At 58.8% G+C, this 18,009-nt stretch overlaps 1 protein-coding gene across 1 annotated transcript; it reads left to right on the top strand.

Annotated features, from left to right (window-relative positions):
- Window positions 1-2,756: 2,756 nt before the first annotated feature.
- ADAM8 (ADAM metallopeptidase domain 8) lies at window positions 2,757-17,905 on the top strand. The gene is made up of 22 exons (XM_074875696.1): window positions 2,757-2,874; window positions 4,005-4,114; window positions 7,992-8,068; window positions 8,348-8,426; window positions 8,534-8,610; window positions 10,280-10,466; window positions 10,947-11,012; window positions 11,115-11,183; window positions 11,804-11,973; window positions 12,063-12,144; window positions 12,795-12,943; window positions 13,195-13,372; window positions 14,156-14,245; window positions 14,998-15,193; window positions 15,415-15,514; window positions 15,614-15,797; window positions 15,895-15,972; window positions 16,078-16,162; window positions 16,309-16,423; window positions 16,519-16,696; window positions 16,775-16,831; window positions 17,097-17,905. Exons 1-22 carry the CDS (start codon window positions 2,799-2,801, stop codon window positions 17,268-17,270), a joined length of 2,577 nt encoding a protein of 858 aa, XP_074731797.1. The 5' UTR covers window positions 2,757-2,798; the 3' UTR covers window positions 17,271-17,905.
- The last annotated feature ends 104 nt before the right edge of the window (window positions 17,906-18,009 follow it).

The raw sequence follows: 18,009 nt of genomic DNA, 5'->3' as shown, positions 1-18,009 counted from the left end.
TCTGGGTTACTTTGTCTGTTAACAGAACTCAGGGTGCAAATTAGTCTTTCAGGTCACTAAATTTTGGCCGTCTCACAGCGATCTTGCTCTGCTGCCATGTGGCATTATTTTGGGGGGAGAGCCTGATCGGGGGCTTGCTGCAGTGAAGCTGATCAGCTGCTCTAACCGATGAGATGGGCCCCGGAGCTGATGAGCAGGTACGTGATGTTTGTATCGTATTGTCCGAGTCCTCGGCAGAGGACTTGCAGGGTATCTGGCAGAGTTGTGCAGCCATGAAAATTGCTTGAGCCAGTTTGGGAGCGGGTGCGGTAGAGGGTGGAAGAGAGGAAAAGTGTCTCCCAGGCCACCAGTGGTAACCAAGACACGTGCCAGAGACCCGGAGGCCTCGGTGGCAAGTGTGTGAACCTGGGGGGGTATGCGAGGGCTGTGGATACAGGTCTGAGAGCTCCTGTTAATGACCTGCCCTTTCTCTCCCTCACCTCCTCCCTTGCAAGGACCTTCTGGAGTGCGTTGGAAGGAAGAGCCAGGTCCTCTGTGCTCTGGTGGCCTAAAGCTGGTCCTCCAGCTTGACAGAGGAGAGAGACCCAAGGAGAGGATGGAGACCACAGTCCTGGGTCTGGAGGACTGAATTCCTTCATCTGAAGGATGAGGTTAAGGACTGAGACCTCAGCCAGCATCGTCTTGTGCAGTTCACTGGGAGAGTTTCCTGTTCCCTCCACCGAGGTGGCCTCTCAGGTCAGGGGGGCTTGGAGAAGTTGACTGGCCATTTCCATTAAGTTTCTGTGTATTTAGATGTGACAGCCTGTCCCTTGAGCTCAGAGTGCAGAGGCAGAGGGGCTCAGGTCCTTGGAAGAACCTGCTTACCTCTTGGTGCCCAACATCTCAGGCTTGAGAGATTCCCCTGGCACCTCACTCTGTCACCCTTGGTCACACACATTTTTTACACCAATGAGCAGCATGGTGGCTGTTGCAGGAAAAAACTCAGTTCGTGCAATTTAAATTAAATGGAGATTGAAGCCGTTTATAGATTAGGAACACATAATTAACCAGAAAGCGTTGAGTCTCAGCAGACGTAGCAGATATTTCTGAAATGTTAATTTTTAAAATCAACAGCAAATTTCTAAGCACCCGTCTGTGAGTAATCCCAAGAAGTCCCGCTCACACCCGCATGTGCACACATGCAGACGGTTATGTGTATCCCTCCCGCAGCTTTTGAGGGGGGTGGGAAGGCCCCCCTCTCCTGGGAGGGGGGCTCCCCTCCTTGCACACCCCTTCGGTGGGAGACATGGGTGCTCCACCTCTGCGGGATCCTGTGCTACTGCCTTCAACCCGCACAACCAGACATGAGTGTTGAGGGTGAAAGCATAAGCATGGAGATTTAATGTTTTTATTTTTCTAAAAAATAAACTTAGGTGTCTATTTAGGAGGGAATTAGAGAAAAGCTGTGGGGAGAAAGAGGGAAGACACTGGAGCAGTGGTTGACTGCGGTGGTTGCTGTGCCATTCTGAAGGAAGCTTGACCCTGGTGATGTAGCTCTGCAACACCCGAATCTGGTGTCCGACCCCCCTCTTTCACTAACTGCAAAAGTTAAATGTGGCATTTCCTGGATGGTCCTGGCCAGAAACACCAAGAAAGTATAAAAAAATCAGTTTGCAGGAAGGGGTTCTCTCTTCACAAGTTGCCATGCGGAAAAGACAAGGGCCATGGGTTGCACCAGGAGAGGTTTCATCTCAACCTAAGAAATCCATCACTTGCTGGAACGACCTCCCCAGGGACATACGTGGTGGAGTCCCCATCACTGGAGGGTTTCAAGATGTGACCGGCCAGGGTGGGAGAGAACCTCATCCCTTCCCCACAAGAGGTTGGACCTTCAGAGGTCCCTTCCAGCCTGGGCCACTCAGCAGACAAGGGGAGGCAGCAGTGAGCCCCATGGCAGAGTGGAGAGCTCAGGGTGCTGCACACCTCCCAGCTCAGCCCCACGTGGTGGTCCAGCCCCTCCGATCCTTTGGGGTCAGGGAGGGTCCCAAGTGCCCCACTGATATACTCTGATGTCACACGGTCCACCCAGGCCTCCTGACAGCTCAGTCCCCCACGGTGACCCCAGCCCCTCCACCATCTCAGCGCTCCCTTATCTCAACGCCCCATCGACAGTCCCCAACACCTCCCCAGCCCCACTGCTGCCCTCTGGCAGTGCAGCCACCCTCAGCTCCTGCATCACAGAATCCCAGAATCATCTCGGTTGGAAAAGCCCTTAAAGCTCCTCCAGTCCAACCATGAACCTCACCCTGACCGTTCCCAACTCCACCAGATCCCTCAGCGCTGGGTCCACCCGAATCACCTCAGGGATGCCCCAGTGCCCCACACACGCTCCTTTCACGTCCAACAGCTGCTGCTCAATGTCCTCGGGCCCTCCAGCCCTTCTGTCACCTCAGAGCCAGGCAGGCACCTCCAGTGTCCCATGGGCACCGCCCCCAATGCCCCTCGGACAGCCGCTCCGTACCCCAATGCCCCTCGGACCCCCCCCCTCCCCGATGCCACACGCGCGCCCTCTGATTCTCCCAAACCCCCCGCAGTGCCCCGCAGCCAACCCCGCCGCCCCACGGACCCTCCCCGCCCGCCGCCAGCCCCGCTCCGCACGGAGCCCCCCGCCGGGGGCGGCCCCATCGCCGCCCGGTCCCGCCCCTGCCGGTGCCGTCCGGTCCCGCGGCGGCGGTGACTCACGGCGGGCGGGGGCTGCCGGCGCGGCGCGGCGTGTGGCGGCGGAGCGTGGGGCCGGGCCCCGCGGGCACCTCCGAGCCATGGCCCGGCCGCTCCTGCTGCTCCGCCGGCTCCTGCTCCCGCTGCTCCCGCTGCTCCCGCTGCTGCTGCTCCACGGTGAGCGGGGGGGGGGCGGGCGGCCGTGCGCACCGACGGGACGGGCGTGAAGTTTTTGGGGTGCAGGGCAAGAGCCCGGCTCCCCGGGGGGTGGGGGGGGTCTTCTGCTCTGGGGCAGGGCTGGAGGCAGGGGGGTGGGCTGGGGGCGGGATACTTTTCCCTGCGGGAATGAAGGGGACGCGTGGGAAGCGGCACGGGAGGGATGCGCAGGGCTGGAGCGGGGCTTTTGGGGCTTTTGGGGACGGGTCACAGCTCAAGTGTCGGCTGGTCCACCCTGGGGTCACCAGGGGATCAGGTGGCATCGCCGGCGTCACCTCCCCGAGCTGCCCCGAGGGCGCAGGGTGGAGCAGGGGGTGTGAGGAGCAGGTCTGCCTCCCCCGCGGGGAGCGGCGCTTTCGGTGACCCCCGCGCCGCGCCCCAGCGCCCCCCGCGCAGACGGGGCGCCCGCCGTTATGTAAAGGCACCCGGCGAGGAGGCTCCGGCGAGGGAGCGAGAGGAAATTTGTCACCGCCAGCCTGCGGCGTGCTGGGGGGGGGGACCAGTGACTCAGCCGGCCGAGGGGGTGGTGATGAGGCTCCTGGCTCCCGCTCGGGCGCCGTGGGCGAGGGCCGCCAGGCACCCGCAGACGGAGAGGTTTGCTCTGCCGCTGCCTCGCCGCGGGCTCCGCTGGCCCCGTCTAACCCCGGGAGCACAGGCACGGTTGAGGGTTCATTGCTGAAAAGGCTGATAACAAAAAAAAAAAGGATGGGAGGAGGGCTGAGCCCGCCCAGACACGGGCCATTCTCCAAAACACAGCCCCTGGCAGCTGCCAGACACCAAGTCACAGACTGGCATCAAGATGGGAGGCTGAAAAAACCCTCTGTCTTTATTTACACACCAGGGGCTCAGTAGGGTTTTCCAGCCTTGAAGGGGCCCGCTTGCCCATGGGTGATGCTGAGCGCTCTGTGGGTGCCGGGGCTGGGTCGGGGGCTGGAGCATCCCTGGAGCTCATCAGGGCGCTGCGTTCCCAGCAGGTATTTCAGGACTTGCTGTTCTGGCTCCTTCCTGCGCCTTCACGCTGTCCCCTTCCGTTATCCCCCGACGTGGTTGTTTCTGGGCATCCTGGCTGAAAACCCTTTCACTTTTCCCAGGCACCACTGCCAGGCTGGAGGAGCAGCTCACCCATGTCGAGAAGTACGAGACGGTGATACCGCGCAGGGTGCTGGTGCCTCGGGGAAAGAGGGACCTTCCTGTGCCACCGGTGAGTAGTGTCACCTCCCAGCACCAGCTCGGCACAGCCGTCCTCGCTGCTTTGCAGGGAGGCCGGGTGGGGGGTGTTGCAGCCAGCAGAGACCCTTGGCCCACCACTGGGCTCGGAGCTGGACCCCGTTGGCCCTGTGCTAGAAGAATGACCTGGTGCACATTTTCTTGTGTTGCCTCCACCCCAGAGGGTGGAGATCTTGAAGTATTTGATCAGATCAGCTTTCCTGGACTGTTTTGGGTCAAAATAGGAACAGCAGATAGCAGGGTGGACTCTTGGAGGGGGGGTGCTGCGTTCTCCAACGCTTTCTTTGGAGACATTACCCAGTGGTGCCACCTCTTGCAGCCTTGCAGTGATCTTGTGACATCTGGTCTTTGCTTAAGGAGGGATTTGCAAATTCTCGTTGAGCTGTAAGCACTTTTCTTGCTGTGTTTGCTGAAGTTGGGTTTTTTTGTCCTTTGGGACAGGGGAAATAAGAATCAGAAAGTTGCAGAAATCCACATGAAAGCAAGCCAGTGTTATTTTTCTTGGGAAACCTTGTAATTTGAGGGAAGGAATGGGGTTTGACTCAGGGGTTTTGAGTGCTCGGGGTTGACGTCCATAGGATGATGGCCTTGACCTCAAAGATGCTTTCCTCATTGCCTCAAAGTGAAATTCAGCCAAATACGTGGATTCGTTCTCTAGGACTGAAAAGCACCAACTTTAGCACCTGGTGAGATGGAAGGGCTGGGGACATTTATTTCCTAGTAAACGCTTCATACAGCACGTTCATCTGTGATTCAAACCCCTTCTGATAAACTAGCTTCAGAAACACTCCCTGAAAGCATCTGTTTTCCCTGCTCTAGAAACCTAAACTTGTCCATGAGATAAACATTCCCCAGGCTATTTAGAGACACCATCTGTGCAGGGCGCGCCAGGCGGCTCTGCACCGGTCCCCCCGGAAAGGGGAGCTCACCCATCTCAGCATCCTTCTGCTTTCCAAGGCATGGGAGAAGGCATCTGCCTTGAGCTGTGTACTTCGGGACAGTCGTGGGTGTGGTGTCTACCGGGTGGCAACTGGAGTCGGTTTTGGATTGGACAGTCCTTGGATCTCCCCAACCTGCTGTGTTGAGGGTATGCGGTCTCCTGCCTTTCAAGGCATTTTCCTTCTCTTGGACAAAAGTTGAATTTGCTCTCCCTTGGTGAGGAAATGGTTCTCAGCAGAGGTTCTCTTGCCCATCTTGGTGGGGAAGAGGTTCTCAGCAAGGCTTGACCACCACCAAGCCCCTCTTTGAAGTGGGGACAGGTAGCTGGATGGACATTTTCTGTGCCAGTCCCTCCTGTGGCTTTGCCATAGCAGTCTCTGGCTGGGATGTGCATGAGCCAGGAGCTGGTTCCTGGGTCAGAGCAGTTGGGACACATGGGGCTGGTCCAGCAGAGCATCTGTGAGCTGAGGTTGGAAGCAGACCAGCTCCCTTCTGGCTTTGCTTAAATCAAAATGCTCAGCCCTGCAGACAGGGTGGAGACCTGGGTCCTGCAACACAGGATCTCCTGGGATGCCAGCCTTCCCACAGGCCATGGTCTTCTTAGCAGGGCCATGACAGGGCATGTGGCAAACCTGGGTTCTTCGTGGATAGGGACCCAAAAAAGAGCGAGAAGGGCCTTCAGAAGGATTTATAGTTACGTGCTCTTGACTGCAGAAATGACATCTCTCATCCCCATGCTCCAGCATTTCAAAGAGCTGTATTGAAACGGGAGGATGGTTTCCTGCCTGTGTAAGACCTGGTGTTGCAAGCTGCCGGCTTCTCCCTCAGCGCACCTGTGCTCGCGCAGCCCTGCTGATCCCCCCACTGTGTCCCGGAGCCAGCTGAGGCAAAGAGGCATCAGTTGAGGCAAAGAGGCTGTCCCAGCCTAGGGCTCTGCAGGAAGCAGCAGGACACTGCAGAGTGAGCGGTGGGGCCAGGTGGAGCAGGAGCAAGGGACAGTGGTGGCCCAGCGACCTGCCTTCTTTTCCTCCTCTCTTGTGCTGCAGCTCCTCTGACACATGGCATGGTGCAATGAGCCCCATCCCTACTGTCCTAGCGAGACCAGCCACCTCTTCCCACCCAGAGAAGAAATATTCTGTGCTGGGGTGGGAGGGTAGCATCACGTCCCGGTTCTCTGCAAGCTCTCTGGGTCTCTTAGTAAGGCCAGCTGGAAGAAATCCCTCCTCTCTGTGTGCTGTGGGCACAGCTTGCTTTGCTTGCTCAGCACGGTCATGGTCCTGAGGTTAGCAGGGCTCGGGCAGGGGCAGCGCTGAGCTGCCTGCGCTTTCAAAGCCTTCCCATCTGGAGCCCTTGCAAAGACCATGCTAATAAGGAAGGGGGTGGTTCAGAGAAGCTTTATCAGGACTTTTTTTATTTTTAAACTTGCCCTGCGGTTGTCTCCAAGAGCTGGTCCCTGACCCACCAACCCCTTCCAAGTGCTTTCCTGCCATTTCTTAAGACCTCTTCTGGCTCCAGCACTGCCAACAATAACAAAGCATCGCTTTGTTGGCGGATACGGGACGGGAGGGCCACCTCAGGCGGGAGACACTGTTCATAAGAGAAGAATGTGCTGGCGACCAGTGAGTGTGCTCACAGGCCAAAGGTGTGCCTGCCTGCAGCCGGGGCTGCCTGGCCGGCTTGTGGCAACCTGTTTGGCATGCGGAGAGGATGTTTTGTGGCCGGCAGCCTGCCGCTTCAGATTGGGAATATAAACTGGGTAGAACTGAGGGTGACCGAGTGACGAGCAAACCCTCTCACCTGGCCCTGCTGGCTCTGAGTCAGCAGGACTTTCCACTCAGCCCCAGCTCCCGCCAGGTTGCAGATCATCCCCCTGGGGGCACTGAGCCGTGGTATGACAGCAGGTGCTGTCATCCTCCCCAGGGAGAGGCTGCACACCTCATCTGGGAGGAATGCTGGTCCTGCAGGAGACACTTGATTTGTCTTTTGCTCAACTCTCCACCCCGGGATCCCATAAGAGCTGAGGATGTGCCCTCAGGAGAGGTTTCTGTGCTGCGGTGGTGGCTGAGGAGGTCCATGGTGCCGAGGATGCAGCCTGATATGGGGCACCGTGCAAGGGATGCTCATTTCTCTCAGTGGCTGCGGTGGGATGGGACCTCTGGAGGTCTGTGGTCCAACGTCTGCAGGTGGAGATCACAAGACATCCCAGAGGGAAACACTTCTTCTGGAGGGATGGCTCCATCCTGGGGGTTCAGGGCTCGGCTGGGCTGAGCTGCAGCCATCCTGACCCAGCCGTAGTGACTGGAGGTTGGATTTGAGATGCCTTGAGGTGCCTTCCACCAGCACTAGGGTGGTGCCTGGGGGATCTGGCACATGGTGATACTAAAATCTACTCTCAGCAGCAGGCAAGAACGAGGAGAAGGTTATTCTCTAGCCATGATGTTGCATGTTAGATCGGTCAGAGATAAGGAAGTCTCTGATGATGAGAGCCTTTGGGTACCGGGATCTTTGTGGTTCAGCCTGTGAGTAAGTGCTGAGCTCAGTCTCCAAAAAAGGAGATCTGTGATTGATGAGTAGGAAACCTCAGTTTCTGGCATGGCCATCTGCAGCCATGTGTCAGGCACGGGAAACCAGATTTTGCTGACTCTGTTTCATTGCTGGTGACCTGTTCTTTATCTCAGGATGTGCCAGGGATTTATGTTATTGCCCACATGCTTGCTTTCTTCTCTTCTGATTTCCTGTGTCTTTGCTGGATGCCTTCAGGGTGAGCCAGGCTCCCTGTCCTGCAGCTGCCTTCCAGTGGGGTGCATGCAGACCCCATCCCCTTTCTGGGCAGTGCAGGAGCCCAGAAGTCCTCTCTTCTGTAGCTCTTGCTCCTGGTGATGGTGAGTCTGTGATGTCTGTCTTTCATGCAGAGCATCTACCCAGACCACGTCCTCTACAGCGTCCGTGCCGAAGGCAGGGACTACCTCCTGCGGCTGGAGAAGAACAAGTGAGTGCGGGTGTGCATGGCGGGATGGCCAGGGGAGGATCACTTCCCACCCCTGCCGTGAACATCAGTTCTCCAAGGTCTGGTGTCACTGCACCGGTGATCTAAGACCTCAGTCCAGACCCTTGCTAGCAAAATACTGCATTTTTTTTCCCTTCTTGCCAAACCCGCCCAGGGAGATCATGGGCCCACTGTACCCAACCTGACCAACCTCATCCCCAAAGCTTTCCATCCTCTCCCCAAAACCGGGGTCACTGCTGATGCCCCTTCCCCAACCTGCAGGGAGCTGCTGGGACAGCACTACACTGAGACACACTACTCAGCCGACGGCACGGAGATCACGGAGAAGCCAGATGTTCAGGTACAGGGCTGGCTCCTGGGACAGCAGTTTCCCCACTCCTGCAGGGTCCCACCATGCCGACAGCTGGTGCAGACCCCCTTTACACCTCTCCTCTCTCTCGGCCGCAGGATCACTGCTTTTATCAGGGCCACGTGCGAGGATATGCCGATTCAGCAGCGAGCATCAGCACCTGCAACGGGCTCAGGTAGGACCTCTGACTCCCCCGGGGCACTGTGGCTGGCCAGAGGACAGCACCGAGCCTGGCCTCGGTGCACACCATGGTGCTGCTCCTGGTGGACGTGGTGCCGTGTCACGGTGAGCTGGTGTAACCAAGCCCGGGCCAGCCGGAGCTGTGCCGATGGAGGGAGAGCTCAGCTTTCCCCCAAGGAAGAGAAGAAGACATCCCTTTTCCTGCTGGCGGCAGGAGTGCTGACTGCCCTGGCTCGGCGCCCGGCAGGAAAAGCATCCAGCATTTTGCAGCTAAGGCTGCTGTTTTGAGGGGATTGACTGATGGCACAGGATGAGACTGGAAACCTGAGCATGACAGGAGGTCTGGGCAGGAGTGCCCTCCCTGGACAGCAACTCACAGCTTGTCCTGGATCGGTCCTCTCTTCCCAGGGCAGACTGGACCAAACTCACCCTGAGTGCTGCAGGCAGCGGCACAAAGGTGTGCTCATGGCGATGCAGGCAGCCAGCATATCCTCTGGGCCACGCCGAGCTCCCAGAGCTGATGGCTGAGTGCCTTTCCAAAAGAAAAGTGCTGATAAAGACATACAGACCAGCTGTGTCTCCCTCTACCCACCAGCTGCTGGCCATGCTGGTGTTCCTTTCTCAAAAGCTGCCTTGGGTCCACCTTCATTTAACAGCAGAAAGCATCCTTGCAGGGTAACCCAAGCCACCAGGTCCATGCGAGGTTGCTCAGTTTGACACGGAAGATTCGCACTCTGCTTTTCTCTTTCTTTCACCAGAGTGAGCCAGAGAGGAAGGGATCCCTTGCAGGGGGATATGTGAGGAGGACAGGTGATCCCTAGAGCACCCGGGGATCCGTTTGAGGATAAATACCTGCTGGAGCTGCATGGCAGCCATCTCCTCAATTTGGAGGCAGGGGCTATGTCTGCGGAGACCTTGGCTTGCACATTTGACATTTGATAGCCTTGTATAGTAGAGGACAAGATGTGCAAGGGCACTACAGAAGACAAGGACAGTACAGACAGGGCACAGAAAGCATCTTGAAGGCTAGAGCTAGAGCTGCTCCGCAGAAATGCTCTGTTAAACCTGGCCTGGCAGCACTAGGCAGTTCTCCCTGCTGAACCCTGGGACATTTCTGCTGCCCAAAGTACAGCCGCAGATGCCATGCCATGGTCTGCTCCCTCCCAGCCCAGCAGCCAGTGTCCAGCCTCCCTTACAGTCCTTCTGCAGCCTCCAAAAGCAAATACTGTGGGCATGTTTCCTACGGCTCCCCACGGGCCAGCATGCCCTGGGTCAGCTCCATCCTGCAGCACCTTCTTGATGTGCTCTTGGGCCAGGCGAGGTTGCAGGGAAGAGGCATCCAGTCCCTTGCGTTGCTGTGAGCTCCTACATCCCGTACCTCTGCACAGCGGTGTGGGCCTTCACGCACCACCCAAGGGCTGCTTGGGACTTTGCATTGAGTGTGGTTTTCATGCACGTGGTCAGAAGGACCTGACTGTCGTGTCCTGCTAGTGGCTTGTGGCTCATCCAAGCTCTCCATGGAGCTGTGAAGGGGTAGGGTGGTTTCCTAGGTGGGATTTGACAGCTATATTTTGTATCACAGGCACTTGTGGGGGTGTGTGTAGGGTTTGTCCGTGTCCTGGCAGATATCTCCCCTCTCTGATGCCTGCCCTCTCTCTTGGCAGTGGGTTCTTCCAAGTGAATGAGACCACCTTCTTGCTGGAGCCCCTGGAGGAGGATGTGGCCGGCTGGCACGCAGTGTACAGAGCAGCTCATCTGCGGGGGAAGCGTGGCACGTGCCGAGAGTCCGGTGCCACCCTAGAATATGACCATGAACCGAAAATTCCTGCAGCCATGAAGCTCTACCGCTGGGTTAAGGATTGCATTGCTTCTCCTTCCTGTAGCTGAATTTGCAAGAGCCTAAGTCCTGTGAAGTCCAGGAGAGGAGCGAGGCCATACTGCATCTCTTGGAGATGCTCCTCTCCCACACATTGTTGGCTGGGTACCCAAACACGGGTTGTTCCCTGTGGCCTAGCTCCTGGTGGGAGCAAGTCCTCAGATCCTGTACCAATAGCAGGAGCATCCTCTTACCCCATGAGCTCCGTGATGCCTGCAGAGCCTATCTCATGCCTTATCCCAGTAGCAGGCTTGGGTTTTTCCTTGTATGTTGGAAGATGTCTGAAACACCCAGCAGAGTAACATCAGAAAACAGAGCTAGAAGACATACCTAGCCTTGAATAACATTGGAAGATGCCCCAGGATCCAACATATCCCACAGGAGGGTCAACTGCAGGGCTCAGCAAGCTGCAGAGCTGAGCCCCTCTGTGCGCTCACTTTCCTCTTCCCTTCCAGAAATCAGCTCCGTTACACAAAGGTCCCCGATATGTGGAGCTGGTCCTGGTCGTGGACAATGAGGAGGTAAGCAGGGTGGGAGGCAAGCTGGTGCCTACGTTTTCGCTGTCATCCACTGCAGCGAGGAGGTGGAGCCAGCCTGGAAATTTTTCTGTGTCCTTCCCGTAGTTCAGGAAACACAAGGACTTGCGCACGGTGCAGAACCGCATGAAGGAAATCGTGAACCACGTTGACAAGGTGAGCCCAGGGGTCTGGATATGCCCTCCCGGCTCCGACATGTGCCCCGCAGTGCCAGCACAGGCATGAATGCAGCAGAGGAGAGATTGGCATGGGTAGGGTGGTGGAGCTGGAGCCGATCTCAAGCCTGCAGGTGGGCTGCCGCACAGTGGCCAACTCCCTTGGCCAACAGGGTGTGCAAAGTGGACACGAAAAGCAGCTCAGCCCTGTGTCCTCAGGAGCGTGGGACAGCTGCCTCCCAGCTCTCTCATAAGGGAAGGGGGGAGACATGTCCCACAGCTACTCTCAAACTGGAGTGGGTGCTAACGAGGGGAGGGTGATGGATGCGGTGCACCAAGACGGGGTTTCTGCTTGTTTTGCTTCAGCCTCACTCTTTGGTCGGCAGTGTGGGAGCAACATCCCAGCCTTCACTGGCCAAGGGGGAGCCCAGAGGTCCCAGGGTTAATCCTGTCCACGAGGTCACCCCAGCTTGTGTTATTTATTGAGGGAGTGACAGAGCTGATATTGTGCAGTGAGGTGGGGTCCTGGGCTTGGTTGTGGTTCCCCAGGGGACGTGAGACCTTCCCTCTGCTTGTGCAGCTCAAATCTAAGCACTTCCTCTGGTCTGTCTTCTGCCCCAGCTTTATCAGCCTCTTCGCCTGCGGGTGGCCTTGATCGGCTTGGAGGTGTGGAGCCACAAGGACAAAATCGTGGTCAGTCCCAACCCGGAGGTGACACTGGACAACTTCCTCCACTGGCGGGAGGCAGAGCTGCTGCGGAGGAAGCCACATGACAATGCCCAGCTGATCACGTAAGGATGGGGGGGGCCACCACCTCACCATCCTTGCAGCCCTGCTGCCACCCAGGCCACATGGCCACCGTGGCATCTCAATCCCACAGGGGCATAGACTTCCACGGCACAACCGTAGGGCTCGCCAAGAAGCTTGTGATGTGCACCAGGGACTCGGGAGGCGTCAACCAGGTGGGTCCCCCTGCCCAGGCATGCACTGGGAGGGCAGCAGTGGTCCCACGGTCTGTGCTCCCTGCACTGTGTTTTCCAGAGCAGGTCTCCAGCTTTCCCACTTCACAGCCTTAGGGGTGGATCTGGCCCCTAACATCTCTGACCCTTGAGTGACTGTTCCCCAGAGAAGTCTTGGCCACAGGGGAGGGGTAGCTGTGGAAACCCAGCTGGGTGCCCATGGAGGGCTCTGATAGACCTGAACCCTGAAGAGGCTCCCAGAGCAGCTCCATGGACACAGGGCTGCTCCCACCACCTATCAGGTGGCTGGGACTTGGTTTGCAATTGCTCCTGAGCCATCCTGGCTGTGCTCCTCATCCCTCTCCAGGGAGGGCATCCTTTGCTGGAGCAGCCTGTGGAACCTGCAGCTGTCCCAAACCACCACAAAGCATCATTTCAGGGCAGCCACTATATCTAAGCACACTTAGGCCCCTGAGATCCCAGTCTGGAGGTCTTCAGGGGCCATGGGACCAAGTCCAGCTTTTGTCTTCCTTTACCTCAGCATGGCAGTATTGCAGACAGCAGTGAGACCTGGCACTGAGCCCCCGCAGTGGGCCCCGTGGTGGAGATGCTGGGGAGAGCATTTGAACCATGGTGCACTTCTTGCCCCACAGGACCACAGCATGAATCCTATCGGCGCTGCGTCCACCATGGCTCATGAGATGGGGCACAACCTGGGGATGTCTCATGATGAAGATATTGCTGGCTGCCGCTGTCCTGTCCCCAAATCTGATGGAGGATGTGTCATGGCGGCGAGTGTTGGGTGAGTGAAGGTGAAAGGGGAATATCCCTGGGCAGCAAATATTTCAAGGTGTCCTCCAGCACTGTCCTGTTGGGGTGAAGCCAGTGAGATGGTCAGGTGTGGGTGGACACTCCACTTGAAGCTGCACTCCAAAGGTCTGTTGGTACCCTTGAGTCTGTTGGCGGCCCTCCGACTTCTCCCTGTTCTGGTGGTTGTGAGGGCCCTCGGGCTCTCATCTCTGCTCATGACTGCCTGTTTTTCTGCCCCTTCAGCTTGGTTTACCCCAAGCTCTTCAGCCGCTGCAGCGAGCAGGACATGTGGCAGTTCCTCGTGGACCCCAGGACCAGGTGCCTGCTGAACGTCCCCAGGGCAGATGAGCTGTACGGGGGGCCGGTGTGCGGGAACCAGTTTGTGGAGCGGGGAGAGCAGTGCGACTGCGGCACGCCGGAGGTAGGGATGCTCCCTGAGAGCCTGGGAAGGAGTGTGGGTGGCAGGGACCAGAGACCTGCCATTCAGACTTGGAAATGGTTGTGCAAGCCTCTTCCCTGGATATTGTGCTTTGCAAGCCTCATCATCCTTATGTTCCCGACGCTTCTGCCAAAAAATTACTTGCAGAGGACATTTGTTAACTCGGATGTGTGTCCCCGCTTCGTGTAGCTGACTGTGATTTTAGCAGGAGCATGCCTAAGAAAGATGGACATCCCCCCAGTATATCCTCCAAAGCGGTGATCCGAGGAGGGGGACATCATGGCATGCTGTCCTTCCAAGAGGCGTGCTCAGCTTTTCTTCATCCCTGGCGTCCCATCCCTGCAGCGTGGTGGGGGAGATTTGAGACAAACGGCCAGGTGATGTCTCTGGGATAAATCCCTGGGTCACATCCCTGCCCTGGGATCTGAAGGGATGCTTCCCTGATGCAGAGAGCACAGAGACCCTCCTGTCTTCTTCTTCCTGGAGATGTGCGAAGGGTGCTACCAGAGAGCAGGGGCCAGGTCAGGCCCCATCTTCTGAAAAATCTTCTCTGGTCCTTTGCTTTGGTGTTGGTAATGGGGGTAAAGAAGCGGAAGGAATGGCTCACACCGGGGATGATGCTGTGGTTTTTGCCCCATGGTTCAGCCCATCGTGGCTACACTGCTGTTGGCACTTGGTGATGTGTCAACTGGGTCCCCCCAGAAAGGAAGGAAAAGGTCTTTCAGGGGGCTTTTGTGAGGGTTTCAGTCCCTCCCTGTCTCGCAGGAGTGCTCCGACCGCTGCTGCAACGCCACCACTTGCCAGCTGAGAGAGGGAGCTGAGTGCGCCCGGGGGGACTGCTGCCAGGACTGCAAGGTACTGCCGCTGGTGGGGGGACCAGCTTGGCAGGGAAGGGAGCTGGCACTTGTGCGGGCCTGCCCCCGAGATCCTCCAGAGCTTCCCAGTAGAGGCAAGGTGTGTCCACAGCCCACTGGAGAGCCTGAAGGACCTCTGTGGCAGCCTGCCCAAGTCAAACACCACCCGATGGTTTGGCAGGGAATCATGCTCTCCAGTCGATGCACTCAATAATGGAGTCAGCATCTCATCTGGGGAGCGGTGGGGAAGGTGAAGCAGCCTCTCTTTCTGGTCCCCTGGCTCTGCTAGGTTAGATGCTGGGTGAAAGGTGTTGAGGAACTGGGCAATGTTCAGAAGAGATCGGCATGGCCCATTCCTGATTAAGGGAACCAACCTGACTCTTCTGCTCCATTCATCCAAGAGAAAGTTAAGGGTTACAGGCCTTGGTTCCTGCACAATGGCTTCACAAATGCCTTGATGTGAAGAGACAGGGCTGGAAGAGCACCCTGGGGCAAGTCCAAAGCACAAGGTATTGCCCACAGAGACTTAACTATGGGAAGATCCAGTCCAAGGCCTGATGGTGTCTCCGTCCTGTGCAGCAGCTCAGTCAATAGCAAATGTCTTTGTGCCAGAGCAGCACAAGCTGCCGTGTCTGGATCTGTGGGGTGCCAGGAGATGTTTCGAAGACGAGGGTGCTGCCAGGCTGTGGTGCCTGCGTGAGTCGGGGGAGGCAAGAGTATTGAGGCAGTGCCGACATCCCCTTTTCTGTGCAGGTGAAGGCTGCCAGTGTGCTCTGCCGGGCCAGCAAGAACGACTGCGACCTGCCCGAGCACTGCACCGGCCTCAGCGCTGAGTGCCCGGAGGACGTCTTCCAGGAGAATGGCATCCCCTGCCAGAACGGCAACGGCTACTGCTACAATGGGGCTTGCCCCTCACATGGCGAGCAGTGCCGCACGCTCTGGGGCGCAGGTAGTGGCTCCCCCACCCTGTCCACCCTCCTCACCCCACGTGCTGGGTGATGTGCCTGGAGCCCCGACTCCTCGGGCCAGGGCATTGCTGGGCTGTGGTCCCCTCCTGCATCCCTAGCTGGGGTGCTATGGCCGCTGACCCAGAAGTGTGGCCACTGGTGCTGGCGCTGGTGGCTTGCTGTGGGCTCTGGCTCTGTGTGACCCTTTCCGTGTGTCCCGCAGAGGCCCAAGTGGCTCCTGATGTCTGCTTTAAGCACAACAGCGAGCAACACCTTCACCTCCACTGCCTCACCGAGTATGGGAAGCGGCCCTGCAGCCCCAAGTAAGGAGCTGGGGAGGGGGGTGCGGGGGTGTCCATGTGCGATGCTCCTCAGCCCCGTGCCAGCCCTGCCGCTGGTGCTCATGGCCGCTTCTCCCGCAGGGATGTGAAGTGTGGCACGCTGCTGTGCCTGAGCGACAACGCCAGCCCCGTCCTCGGCGGTGGCTCCTACTCCCTCTTCTTCGGCCGCTTCAAGTGCAAGGCAGTCATCGCCAGCAATGACGCCAACGAGGTGGTGGCCAAGCTCAGGCTGGTGCCCACCGGCGCCAAGTGCGGAGAGGAGATGGTGAGCGTGCTGGCTGCCGTGCTGGGGTGGCTGAGGGGGGGTGACCACTGGCCGTGGGGACCTGGGGCAGCCTCAGACCCCCCCTGCCTGCCCCCAGGTCTGCTACGCCGGGCGCTGCCAGAACCTCCTGGTCTATGGCAACAAGAACTGCTCAGCCAAATGCAACAACCATGGGGTATGCTGTGGGATCAGCCTCTCCTGGAGCAGCTGTGGGGCCTGGGCAGTGGTCCCTGCCCCTGTGACACATCCACCACCCTGACGGCTTCTCCCTTCATCTCAGGTGTGCAACCACAAGCGGGAGTGTCACTGTGAGCCAGGCTGGGCAGCGCCCTACTGCGAGCAGAAGATTTCAGAGATGACGGCAGGTTCGGTACCCCCACACGCGTGTGCTGGGGAGGGAGCCTGGGGAGGGTGTGGGCACCCTGCCGTGGTACCACTAGGCGCTGCTCCACTCCCATGGGGTGGCCCCAGCGCGGGGGTGCCCATCCCAACGCCAGCCGGGTCTCCGCAGGGAGCAGCAGTGTGGTCGTGGCAGCGGTGCTGGCTGTGCTGGCGCTCTCTGGCATCCTGCTCGGCAGCGGCGTCATGCTCCTCAGAGGCAGGGGGACAAGGCACTTCCAGAAAGGGTAATGTCCCCCTCCTCTGCTCCACAGCAGGGTTGAGCCGTGGCCAACCCTGGGGTGTGCCTGGCTCAGCCCCACACTGTCCCTGTGCCCCACAGGAGGCCCTCCAGCAGGCCCACTGCCGGCCTCGCCAACCCGCTCTTCCCGGAGGGCGGCCGGACGCGACCCGCCCGCCGCCAGCTGTCCCGCCAGGACATCGGCCACCCCGAGCTGCTCAGCAGCACGGCAGCCCGGCGGGACACCCGGCCCCTCGGGCCCTGCCGGCCGGCCCCACAGGTGAGGGAGCTGAACAGGGCCCTGGTGCCCAGCGGGAGGGAGGGCAGCCTCTCACCCCCCTTCCCACTGACCTCGCAGCTGCTGGCACCGGTCCCCCAGGTGACATCTCCAACCTCTCCAGGACAGCCCCTACAGGTAGCCACCCCCCTGACAGCCACCGCTGCCTCGTGGCACGGCAGCCTGTCCTTCCCGCAGGGGGGCCACTCTCAGACATCCCCCCCCAGCGTCCCCTGGCCTGACCAGCCCCAGGCATGTGGGGTGCATCCATGGGGTGCATCCATGGGGTGGCCCAGGCGACTGATGACTGGGGGGGGAGGGGCTTTCTCTGCCCCCTGTCCCCCTCCGGATCCCTTCTTGGTGCCCAGGTGAGGGACTGGGGTCTCTTCTCTCCCCCCGCCAGGTGAAGCCGAAGCCGCCCAGCAAGCCTCTCCCGGCTCTAAAGAGCAAGGTGCCGTGCCACGGCGAGCGGCCACCAGGACCAGCCCTCCCTCACTCCCCGCTGACACCTGCCTCCGGCTGTCAGAGGGGTGTCCCCTCCAAGGTGGCCCTGAAGCCACCCCCAGCCAGGAGGTGACCAAGGATGCTCTGCCCACCACTGCGGCCGAGGAGTTGCTGGCTCTGGCACTGGAGTGGCACAGCTGGGGAGCTGCTGTCTCACTTCCACCCTTACTTGAATCGCTCACCAGACCCTCCCCTGGGAGGGCACCAGTGTTTACAGATATTTGAGTTGTGCCTTAACAGACTTCGTAGCCTCACGGCTGGCCCAGGGAGAGCCATCAACCGGGGGCTTTGTGAGGAGACCAGGAGCAGGGATGACGCCAGCTCTGGTTTTGAGGCCAGCCCCGAGTTGGTCCAGGCTCTCCTGCGCCCTGGGAGCTGCTGCCTTCTCTCCCGACGACCTGAATGTGTCCTGCTTCTCCTGCCCCTCCCCTGCCGGGGCCATGGCCAGGAGCTCCTGGCATCACCCACCAGGCTCGCCAGGGCAGGAGGGGTGCTGCAGCACTGGGACCGTGCCCCAGGGCCCCGCCCTGGCTGGGGACAGTCACATGGGGGAGTCTCGACAGGGGCTTTGGCAGGTCCAAGCCAGGCTTGGCTTCCCTGCAGGGCTTCTATCTCTGAAGTTTTCACTTGAGTTACTGTTCTCCTGAAAGGGAATTTCCTGGGAACCTTTTTACTGCAGCCATTAACTTCTGACCCTTCTGTGACCATTTTGAGCCACCTGTTGTGAAACCAGACCTCCCCATTTTTGATATAATTTAGGTTGAAGGCTTTTATACCAATAAAGACTGAAGATAGTGGCGTCACGGGGTGTC

The sequence above is a fragment of the Strix uralensis genome, chromosome 7 (assembly GCF_047716275.1).
Source record: "Strix uralensis isolate ZFMK-TIS-50842 chromosome 7, bStrUra1, whole genome shotgun sequence".
NCBI classification, from domain to species: domain Eukaryota; kingdom Metazoa; phylum Chordata; class Aves; order Strigiformes; family Strigidae; genus Strix; species Strix uralensis.
Note: the sequence above shows the minus strand (reverse complement) of the source record. Positions and strands in the feature narration are given on the sequence as shown.

Bases quoted from the DNA above. Each gene is read 5' to 3' on its own strand.
- ADAM8 (XM_074875696.1), top strand. From the start codon at position 2,799: ATGGCCCGGCCGCTCCTGCTGCTCCGCCGGCTCCTGCTCCCGCTGCTC. The intron at 12,145-12,794 runs GTGGGTCCCCCT...CTTGCCCCACAG, and splicing joins ACTCGGGAGGCGTCAACCAG to GACCACAGCATGAATCCTAT. The intron at 16,697-16,774 runs GTGAGGGAGCTG...CTGACCTCGCAG, and splicing joins CCTGCCGGCCGGCCCCACAG to CTGCTGGCACCGGTCCCCCA.